The sequence below is a fragment of the Notolepis coatsorum genome, assembly GCF_963971535.1.
Source record: "Notolepis coatsorum genome assembly, chromosome: 9".
In the NCBI taxonomy this organism is placed as follows: domain Eukaryota; kingdom Metazoa; phylum Chordata; class Actinopteri; order Aulopiformes; family Paralepididae; genus Notolepis; species Notolepis coatsorum.
In genome coordinates this window covers 112651342-112663348 of record NC_140173.1, presented here as the reverse complement: position 1 = coordinate 112663348, position 12007 = coordinate 112651342, and the positions used below count along the sequence as shown (strand labels likewise).

General features: G+C 42.3%; 1 protein-coding gene across 1 annotated transcript in view; it reads left to right on the top strand.

Annotated features, from left to right (window-relative positions):
- The window catches only part of pdzd8 (PDZ domain containing 8), a 107855-nt gene that overhangs the window by 41191 nt on the left and 54657 nt on the right, over positions 1-12007 (top strand). The window contains exon 3 of the mRNA XM_084322130.1: positions 7725-7827. Coding sequence (XP_084178256.1) covers positions 7725-7827 — 103 coding nt within the window. The remainder of the gene's footprint in view (positions 1-7724; positions 7828-12007) is intronic.

Genomic DNA, 12007 nt, shown 5'->3' with positions numbered 1-12007 from the left:
CAGGATGTTGGGGGGCCTACTGGGACTGTATGGGCAGGAAACTATTGATCATTACTGGAGCCCTACTGTATAGAACTATCATGCGTTCAGACTTGGGTTTAAAACTCTATTTGAAACTACTGTATACAAATGAAGAATTGAGTTGTGAAGAAATTCTTGGTCATTATTTCACTGCAACATACAAGGATCACTGAACTTAGAGCATTGTCATTTAATTCCATTAGACTGTTCCATAATGATGCATGGTAGTTACTGTACTCATTCACTCAAACTGTGATGCCATTGTGATGTTGAAGATAGTTATTTTTTTTTGTAAAAGTCTTATCTTTATCGCAGATAGCATTCTGTAGACTCATAACAGAGCGTTCTACAGAGTAGAAACTGGATTAAGTCATATATTATAGATTAATTTATAGATTTGTTTATATTTGCTATCCATGGAAAGTTGTGAGAATTCTTACACTGAAACTTGTTTAGTTACATTTCTTTCTGGGAAAACTCTTTGGTAAAGCCCATGTTTATTTCATTATCCCTTCATTTACAAGGACCTAATGATATTGGGTTTATCTCTGGACCTTGTGTTTGTCAGGTGGTATATCTGCAAGGTGTTCCAACACTACAGCTTTCCATTAAGAGCCGGTGTCTTTTTATTACCATGGTATTGGCTTCTCGTGTAGAAAACGCTGTGCTAATCAATTTAACCGTTTACTCTCTGAATGTAATTACTGCCTCCTCAAAGTAACCCGATCCATCTGTGTCACAATGACAACTCCAGTCAACTGGATCCCACAAAACGCAGTTCTTTGTCTTGGCTACAGGTGATACCGGGCCTCTGTGCTGTAGACTCCCCAGTCCCCCTCTGGACACAAACGCACCCATTCACACACATGCTCTTGGCCAATGAAAATTTAAACATGCCAGCTTTCGGCCAAGCAATTACTCCCAACAGCCTCCACCCTGATTGAAAGGGACCATCCATTGTGTCTTTGGGGAAACAAAATGGAGGGGTTTTGTGCGTGTGGTTTTGTGTGTGCTTGCACGTGTGTATGTGTTTTGTGTTTGATAGTGAAGTGGCCCTTTATACAGAGCCGCAGGACATTCAGATCAGGCTTCGCCATTAATAATGCAAATGGCTCAGACCAGTCCCAGGCTCCCCATTATGTAGCCAGCTAGGCAGGCAGGTTCACGGACCTGGCACTCCTCTTCTCTCACTGGCTGCCCTCTGCAAACAGATCGCCTCTTACATCATGTGGAACAGTCTGCCATGTCTAAGAATGACAGGAATGAAGACCAGGCTGGTTGACTCACTCACTCTTTGTTCATGTTGGTTTACTCAAGTGTATTGTTGGCACGTACAGTACAAGGAAATTGGCTCGGTTTGTTTCTCACACAAAAACAATGAAGAGAAAAACAACACGTGTAGAATAATATATTTAAAATAGTAAAAAGAAAAATGCAAAAGTAGTGTTTGAGATATTTGTGCAATGCAGTAAAAATAAATACTAATATGAGGTGCCCAGAGGTAGAAGCACACTTTACACCAGGCACTTCAGAATACCTGTAGTGTACCCAAAGTAGTGATGAATGCCATTGCTAATTCTTCAAAATGGCTGTCAATTACCTAATTATGTGAGGGGGTTATTTACCTCCCTCTTTTCTCTGTTCTGCTGTTGTTTGGATAAGCATCTTCCTCACAGTCGTCAGTCACCCCCCCCCCCCCCCCCCCCCCCTGCAATAAACGTGTAGGGAGCGCTCCAGTGTTTCACTTCGGGTCGTCTATTTTGAAGTGCCCTGGTGAAAAGCGTGCTTATATGTACTGTCCTCTGCTGTCGAGCACCATAGCCCTTTTTATTTGAAGCTGGGATGAAGCGTATTGTTGGGGCTTTTGGGACTTTGTGCTCAGAGATGGTTGTTGAGGTCCCATGCTGTTGCTGTCCCTGCAAGCTGTTATTCTGGACTAAAATAGACCAAATATTCCCCCCCCTCTGGACACCTTTTTGAAGGGCCAAGAATAATGTCGAGGAGGGCCGTATTTGGCTGCTGAATTGGGTAGGTTGGAATACTTTTAATGAGTCAAACACAGTAGATGTAGTATGCTGTCCAGCAGAGGGCAGCATCCACTCAGCTGTAACGCTCTGAAGGTTATTGTTGTTCCTTTCCCTAAATAGAAGCCATTCAGCAAACATCACAGGGTACAGAGACAAAAGCAGGTATGAATGATCAGAACATTTGATGTGTGCTCCGCTGTACCGACAAAAAAACAGCACGGTCAGTACAAGGGAAGAAAGCTCTCAAATAAATCATTCAAATTAGATTCAAATTTTAGACTAGTTCCTTTGCAAAAAAAAAAAAAAAAAAAAGTTTAACATGTTTTATAAAATTGTTGAAAACCTACATAAAGTGTCCCATTTTTAAGTTCTATTGCATTTAAATTCTACACTTGTTATCATAATCATGTTTTGAAAGCATATTTTCCCTTTACCACACCAGGGGGCAGCAGAGGTCTAGTTTTTCCTCTTGGTGTCACAGTTGTTTGAAAATATTATATGGGTCACTAATGGGTGTATTCTTGTTTTATACTCCTGACCATGAATAACCTGAAAACACAGCACGACTTCATAGCACCATTCTACCTGATGCTAGTGCACCTTGTATATCGTTTTAAAATGCGTCTAGACTGGTGCCGATACAGGGACTTGATACCAAAATTTTGTTATTTTGTTGAACAAAATAAACGGCCAATCACCAGCCTTATACAGTCTGACTCTGTTCCATACATATTTGGACATGACACAATTTTCACAATGTTGGCTCTGTATACCACCACAATGGACTTGAAATGAAACTATCAAAATGGTCACTTTTTAATACTTTTTTTTGGCAAACTCTAATCTGGTCTTTCTGTTTTCAAGGCTCACCAATGGTTTACATCTTGTGATGAATCCTCTGTATTCACTCTGGTGAAGTCTTCTCTTGATTTGTTGACTTTGACGTAGATACGCCTACCTCCTGCAGAGTGTTGTTGATCTGCCCAACTGTTGTGAAGGGGGTTTTCTTCACCAGGGAAATAATTATCATCCACCACCAGGGGTGTAGCTCCAGATTCTGGGCCCCATGAAAGAATGTATTTGTAGGCCCCCAGTGAATGCAAGCGCGCGTCAGCGCGCGAGCGGATTTTTTTTGGGCCATTTCTTTATTGATGAAAACGCATAATACGGTTTTTACCTATACATTCGGATCAGCAGTTCAGCACCTGCACTGTTGGTGGGTGAGCCTAGTAAAGGATGTCACATTGCGTTCATCTTCAATGAATGGACCAATGCAATAGTCTACCAAAGCCCCCCCTCTCTCTATATCTCACACACACACACACACACACACACACACACACACACACACACACACACACACACACACACACACACACACACACACTTCAGAAACAAACATAGTATCAATGAGAGCATCAATGAGAGCATCAATAATACACCTGAGTGATGTCTTTGGGGGGCCCCCTCAGTGCTGGGCCCTTGGAATCATCCTAAGCTATCCCCCCCCCCCCAGCTACGCCCCTGTCCACCACAGTTGTATTCCGTTGTCTTCCGGGTTCTTTTTAACACTGAGTGCCGGCCTCCGTGTCCTATTTACCCTGTTGAGTGCAGACGCTCTATTCAATGACGGAGCACTCGCATTTGTGAACGCATAAACTATTTTAAATTATGGCTATGTGTCTAATATGACCGTCGCTTATCAATGACTTGTTTGCAGTCAACATTGTCTAAACGGATTGTTTTTTAATCGGTTCATTTCCGTTTTATACCATTTTGAAAAACGCTAGTTTTTTTTTTTTACTTTCAGAAAAAAAAGATTCTGCATGAATCGCCCTTTACTGTAATACACAACAAACATGTTGTAATTTTTCGGCCTATTTATGAATAGTTTTCAAATAAACGCTAGATTATCGATAGTATGTGTACTTATGCACGCTATAGAAGCGGACTGAAAAATTGATTCTCTTATTTCCTGATGAGCTACACACACTCACAGCCACACACGCATATGGGACACGTTGATATATAGGTGAAAACAGCTCTGATTATCCCAATACTGGTAAAATAAATTCCTTACCTCAGATCAGATGTTCTCCAAAAAGATTATTCCAATTCCTGATCGCCATTCCAAATATCGATCGCGTTTATTGATCCAACGCTGGGTACTGGAAACATATATTCCACGCTGTTCTGGTGGTGGGCAATGAATGGGATCGGCTCCTATTACATGCCTGACAAGTAAAATGTGGAATCCGGACTATTTTTTTCCCCATCCATTTCATTCAGTCTAATCCAATGGGGTGCAGTACCATCCGGAGAGACGATAGCGGGCGGTATTTTCCCAATTCGAGCTCAGAGAGAGTGCCAGTGGTAACGTGAGGCTAGATTGATGAAATATGAATGGAAATCGATAATAAAAAAAATAACTATTAAAAAAAACGGCATATCAAGTTTCTGGCACTCAACGGTTGGCATGAAATAACGAATTATGCCGTGGCTGGCACTCAAAGTGTTAAGAATGGACCAAGCGGTTGATTTGGCCACAACTAATGTTTTTTCTATCTCTCTGATGGGTTTGTTTTGATTTTTCAGCTGTGGGATATCCTGGATATCCTGAACGTTCTCAGTCAACCGAGATCAAGATAATAAGGTTTATTAGCCAGACAGATAGAAATATACACATAGTATTTAGAGAGAATGGCTGAGGCTCGCGCCCTAGGTGATCAGCTGAAATGACCCAGGTAGAGACTCTGAATGCTGTCGGGAGGAGCCCTATATAGTGGAACGGGAGAGGAGGGGGTTCCATTTGATAGGTCAAATGGGTGGGGGGTGGGACACAGGATAGGGGACAAAGGGGAGGGGAGGGGGATTTCTTTACATGAGAGTTGGGGAATCAATATATTATTCCACACAGCCTAATGATGGCTTGCTTCACTGATGGTGACAGCTCTTTGGACCTCATATTGAGAGTTGACAGCAACGGATTACAAATGCAAATACCACACACATTTTACCTTCTCCTTGTAAATGGAACAATGAGGGAATAACACACACCTGGCAATGGAACAGTTGAGCAGCCAATTGTCCAATTACTTTGGTCCCTTAACTCATTGGACGCCACCGCTTAAGTGCGCCAGAGGGTGGTAGAGCGCCACCGCTTTAATCAATGGGAGGAGTGGGAGATTTGCGAGTGCTTAAAATATATCTTAAATTATGGCTATGGGTCTAATACACCCGTCGCTTATCAGCGAGTTGCTTGCAGTCAACATGTACAAAACGGATCGTTTTCTCATCTGTACATTTCCGTTTTGAATAAGAGTATAGTTTTGGTGATTTCTAGTAATTCCAGAGAAAGACGCGATAATAGCCCTTTAGTGGAATACACAAAACACGTTGTCATTTTTCGGCTGATTCATGAATCGTTTTCAAATAAACGCTAGATTATCGATAGTATATGTGTGTCCTCATGCACGATACAGAAGCGGACTGAAAAATCGCTTATCCGTGCATTGGTCGGCGCCAACGGCACGCACACACACAAAGACACGTTGTGATCGCTGTGAAAGAAACATCTTATTAACCCAAAATTGGTAACAGAGTCCTTACCTCACATCTGATGTCCTGCAAAAAGATTAATCCAATTCCTGATCGCCATTCCAAATATTGATCGCGTTTATTGATCCAACGTTATATACAAAACACATAATCCACGCTGCTCCCAGTGTCCCCAGTCAATGTGGTATAACGATACTGCATGCCCGAGAAGGAAAACCTGGACCGGATTTTTTTTTGATGCACAGTCCCAGCCAATCCAATCCAATGATGTGCAATACCATCCGGGAGACGATGGGCGGCGGTATTTGCCCTTTTGCGAGCTCGGACCCATTCCCAACGATAACATCAGGTTGGATGGATGAAAATGAATGGATATCGCTAATAAAAGAAATAGCGATTAAAACCCGACTATACTCGTAATTGGCGCTCAAGCGTCGGCGAGTTAACCCGACTATACTCGTGACTGGCGTCCAATGAGTTAAAAAGGGGGAGGCACATAGAAATGGTTGTAATTCGTACACCATTCACCTGATTTGGATGTAAATACCCTCAAACTAAAGATGGAAGTCTGTACTTAAAGCACACCCTGTTTCAATTGTTTCATTTCAAATCTATTGTAGTCTATCTGCAAAGAGACAAAATGATGAACATTGTGTTGATTGACGTCCATATATTTATGTACCAGACTATTTTTTTTTATTCACTTTTTCTCCCATTTTCTATTTTTCTCCCATCCCAATTTCGTATCGTCCAATTCAACTCTCCCCTGTCTCGAACGCTGTTTCTTGCCTCCCACAAGCCGGCTGCAATGTGGACGAAGCCATACATAGCACAAGTCCCCTCCGATACTCGAGGTAGCAGCCGTCGCATCTTTCCACCTGCGCGGCGCGATCTTTCAGCGTCAGGGGTCTGCGCTTTGGAGGGGCGCCGCCCCCACCGCTTCTTGATTCTACTGCGCAGGCGCACCAACCGACCTGTAGGAGTCGCTGTCCACAACGTCCGATCCCCACCCCTCAGTTTTCCCTCCCCCTAATACTGCCAATTGTATTAGTACGGACGACCAGCCAAACTGAAAACAATGGAGCGCTGGGCTCGAACCCAGCGTCTCCAGCATTGGTGATGAGTGCCTTGCCCACTGCACCACCTAGCCGACCTGTACCAGACTATCTTGAAAGAAACATGCTTATTTGCTTACTGACTGAGATTAACTGCTTAGATACTATCGAAATCTGGTACCGAATGACACAGCATTTTTCAATACTTTATAATATTGAGAGTATTGAATTTTGATACCCAGTCCTAACCATAGCCCTTATAACCCTTACACTGGGGTGGCCTAAAGGGTAGAGAAAGCTGGCTTATAACCAGAAGGTGGCTGGTTGGATCTGGGTGGGGGAAGTGAATGAATACTCCACTCCCCTCCCTCAGAGGCACTTGCTCCAGTGGAGTTGCTGTCAGACTGTGGTTGTCCTGGGCAGCTCCCAGGTGTGAATGTGTGTGTAAAGCAGGGCGTTGCTGAAATGGAGCATACCCTGGGTAAATAAAGGTTAACATTTATTTTTATATAGCCTAATAATGAAAAGAAAACTGCAGTAGTCCATAAAAATAAACATTTACCTTTTATGTTTACATTACCATGAATGCACACTGAACCTGAGCTGAAGTATCATGCACTTTTTAGAGCATTTAAAAAAAACGAGTGCTTCTGAATGATATTTTTCTTCTGACTAGAAACTTTGGAACAATTCAGTGCCACCAATGAAATCAGTTTATCTGTATCGGATTGTTTTTTGTATTAAATTCAGTATGATGAGTACAATATATTCCTTCCTAGTTATACTGACTCATTTATCAAGCAAAATGCATTCAAATTGTTCCTTGGAAACACAGTTGGCATGCATATTTTTTATATTTAAATAAATTGTGTCACAGTATTTTATTTATCAACTTTCAACCTTTTGCACATGTGACATTTTTTATAAATACCACCCATCAATTGTATGTTTTAGTTTATGCTTTGCAGGGCAATGTGATGTGTTTACGACTGGAGGACTAAGATAATGACAGAATAAATATAGCAGGTTTAATATTACTTCTCTGCTGTTGTGGTCCTTGCAGGCTGTTCATTCTGGGCTCATACGACCGAGAGACCTACGTCCACTGTACCTTCGAGCTGAGCAGCCACGAGTGGAAGGAGAAGACGCGCAGCTCCATCAAACGAGTGGGTTTTCCTCCCTGCAGCTCCCCTATCCCTCCATCCATCTCGTTCCCTCTTTCTTTCTCTTTCACATTCTTTCTTTTCTTTTTTCTCTCTCACTTTCTTTTTTCTTTCTTCCATCTCTTTCCCTCTTTCTTTTTCTCTCACCTTCTTTTCTTTGTTTGTCTATTTGATAAGACAAAGAGCTGAGAGGCAGCAGGATGCCTGGTCTGAAGCAGCAGGCTGTGTGTCCAGCTAACCCCCAGGGAGACGGGGATATCACAATAAGGAACACATTAATAACAAGATAGCTGTGCTGACTCGTTAGGTGACACTCCATTGTTTTCACACCCCGCACACAAAGGGAACATCAACATTGTTCCGTGCATCGCAGCTTCCGTCTAGACGTCTAGAATGAATTGGCTTTAATACGAAATAAAGATCAATTATAGAATTAATAGTTTGTTCATTAATGATGTGGAATAATTTGCCAGAGTTTACTGGCAGAATGACATGTTGCAAAATGGAGACCCAGGTTACAGCAATGGGCCCTATAGCCTAGATCTCTGTAGAATGGCGAGCTAACAAAGTATTTATACAGGAGAGTAGACAAAACTAAGTGGAGCATTGACGATAGGGCTGCAACTAACGATTATTTTGGTAGTCTACTAATCTGTCGATAATTTTTTCGATTAGTCGACTAAAAGGATTTGCTCCTTTTCCGGGCTCTTAGCAGACTTCTTAGCTTAACATAACAGACGACAGTAAGTTTGGGGGAACTAATGGGATAACTGGGGTTGCAACAAAAGTGCAACTAGGGCTAAAAACACAATGAAATAAAATAATAATAATAATAATAATAAATAATATCTTTCTTAGCAGACTTCTTAGCTTAACACTGAGTGCCAGCGACGTGTTATGTCGTCTTTTCATGCCCCCCGTTGAGTGCCGACGACGCGAATTGTCGTTTGATTTTTTTTATTAGCGATCTGAATTCATATTTCATCAACCGAGTCTCCCGTTGGTACAGCAGCCCCTCTAGGAGCTTTGATGGGAAAATACCGCCCCCTATCATCTATCCCTGTGTAACTGCAGGCCATTCGATTATACTGGTGGATCTGTGGAGGGGGAGCCTCCTCGCTCCACTATGCTGGCGAGGGATCTGATGACGAGGGAAGTGATTGCGAGACGGAAAGCAGCCTGGAATATATATTTACAGCAGCCAATAATCAATCAATAAACGCGATCGATATTTGGAATGGCGATCAGGAATTGGAATAATCTTTTTGGAGAACATCTGATCTAAGGTAAAGAGTCTATGTTACTAGTTTTAGGATAATCAGAGCTGTCTTCACTGAAATAACAGCGTGTATATGTGTGTGTGTGTTTGTGTGTGATGTTAAAGTACACATATACTATCGATAATCTAGCGTTTATTTGAAAACGATTCATAAATAGGCAGACAAATGACGTGTCTAGTGTATTTGAGAATATTCCAATAAATGCCGTTTATGAGGGAATCTTTCTATTTTCCGGAAAACTTCGAGAGAACGATAGCTTTTCGAAATGCTATAAAAAGGATATGAACCAATTAAAAAAAAAAAAAAAAAAAAAAAAAAAAAAAAAAAAAATCTGTTTCGACAATGTTGACTTCAAACAAGTCATTGATAAGCGACGGGCAGATTAGACACATAGCCATAATTTAAAACATAGATTATGCGTTTTTAACGCTATCATTGAAGTGGATGATGGCACTCAAGGACATTAATCAACGTTATGGCTGGCACTGAAAGTGTTAACATCCCAGGGAACTAATGGGATAACTGGGGATGTTTGCTCCTGACAAGAGTCTCAAAGTCTGGGGTGAAAGCAACTCTGAGGTCATGCTCAATGTCCAATCTGTTCCACTGCTTTGTCTTCAGCTGGACCAGAGCTGAGAATCCACTTTCACAAAGATAGGTAGTGAACTGAAAAGAAATATATATAATTTGTGATTTCTTTTCTTTTTCTTTTTTACGACACATCGATGCAAAAATTCTGCGTAGACTAGTTTTTATGATCGACGTCGTCGATTATGTCGACTAATCGTTGCAGCCCTTTGACGTATATAGATATGATGTACAGAGATATCTGGATAATGACTTGGAGATAGATATCATTGGGAATGACGTATAGATATGAGTGAAGGCTGTGTGTGTTGGAGAATATAGATACTATGAGAAGGCTATGTGTGTTCAAGTTGAGACAGCAAGTGTGTGTAGATGGATATGTCTGCGATTAAGGCTATGTTTATGCGATTGTGTGTGTGCGCTCACGTGAGAGAGGGAGAGATAGTGTGTGTGTGGGGGGGGCGGGGTAGTAAGAGAGAGCCGAGAGACCAAACAAAAAGCTGTACTGTATAAAGACACCTGCTGGCTGCCGCCACAATTGATGCTCTGTTTCAATATTGACACAAGATGATTTTTCTTCCTTGTCCTTCTACCCCCCCCCTTCCAGAGTGACATTTTAAATAGCCAACCCAAAGAGCAAACCTTTTCTAATTGCTACAATTTGAAGATATTGGCATTATCACATCAGCGCTGTTCAGAAATGGACCAATGACCACTTTGTGAATGAAATGTCAAGCCTAATTAGCAGCTGTGGCCCCGGAAGATCCCATCCTCTTTCCACTTATGAGTGACATTTGTGTTGGCACAAAGTTTATTTGAATTTCATTGAGGAGGGTAATTGCTCACAACAATCATTTGATGATAATGCCATCATCACTCTGGCGTGCGGGTGGATCCTCTGCCAGCAGGGGGCAGTGACATGTTAACTTTCACGTTTACTTAGTGGGAGATGATTTAACATGCATAGTCTAACTAAGGTGGCGACAGTGGCTCGGGAGGTAGAGCAGTTGTCTGGTAATCTGGAGGTTCCAGGTTTGATTCCCGATCCTCCCGTATTTGCTCCCGATGAGCAGGTTGGCACCTGGCATAGGTAGGTATTTATTTAGACAACAAAACATATACAGATCATTACATCACATATTTGCTTTTGTCAAGGAGAGGAACAAAAAAGCCAATGACTTATTTACATCGTTGTCCTTGAATGGCATCGGTGTGTGAATGTGTGAGTGAATATCTTTTAGGAGGGGACTGTGTACCGATCATATCTCTATCAATACTTTCCATTGACTTTGTGTCGTAGTCACACAAACGTGTCACTCGTCTGTTTGGTCAGTATACTATATAGCTACACATGATGTATAGGGAACATGTTTACTTGGGAGTGTAGCCTATTTGCTATGGGGATGGTTGAGCAGTGCTGTCTGTCATGCTAATAATAATAAAAAGAAGTTCCAATTCATCTAGAGAAGATGACATCTCTCCAGAGACCAGATGAGTCCTAACTGAAGATGTTCCGCGGTGCGCCGGACCGTATTGAGTATTGACTCATAGTGGTGTCACCAAATAAGCCCAAATACAGCACAATATCCCATGTCTGACTTTTCCAACCATACACTATACAGCTAAAGTGAACGATGCATTGTTTGGCGTTGCGGCACCGTCTGCTACAGTGTTCTTCCCCTTCATCCTTCATTGAAGTGGGCTAGTTTTTTATCCTGAAAAATACATCATTGCTTGTTTATTATTTTCCAATGCCTTATTCTCCCCTCTTCTTCCGAACGCGAGGCAACACAAGCCTCTCAACCTGTAAAGCGAGATACGACTGTTCTCCACTCCAGCGACACGGCGCCCACTTGAAGGAGCCCCACTTCAAAGCTGCCGTCGGCTCTGTCGTTAATATGCACAGGGGGAAATGCAGATACAAGGTGGCATTTGGGGACTTTTTTTTTATCAGGCTTCTCCAGTCTGTGCATCCCCAGCAAGACCCCAGCAGGAGGGATTAAAGGTGATACCATCGGGAAAAGGTCACCCTCCATCTCGCTCTCCTCTCTGCGCTTGTTCCTTTCTTTTTTCACATTTCTTATCAACAAGCATGATTTCCGGAGATGAGAGGCTAACTCTCTCTCTCTCTCTCTCTCTCTCTCTCTCAGAATTGCACCTGCTGTGTTGCGCAACATGTGTATGTTAGCAGTTTTCACGCTGTATGTTCCTGTATTATAACCAGCGCGACCTGCTGTAGCTGCTTCTGGCGGCACCTCGGCATTACCCTCCAGGAAGGGGCCGGGGTCTGAATGGGCTCTTGGGACTGCGCTCAC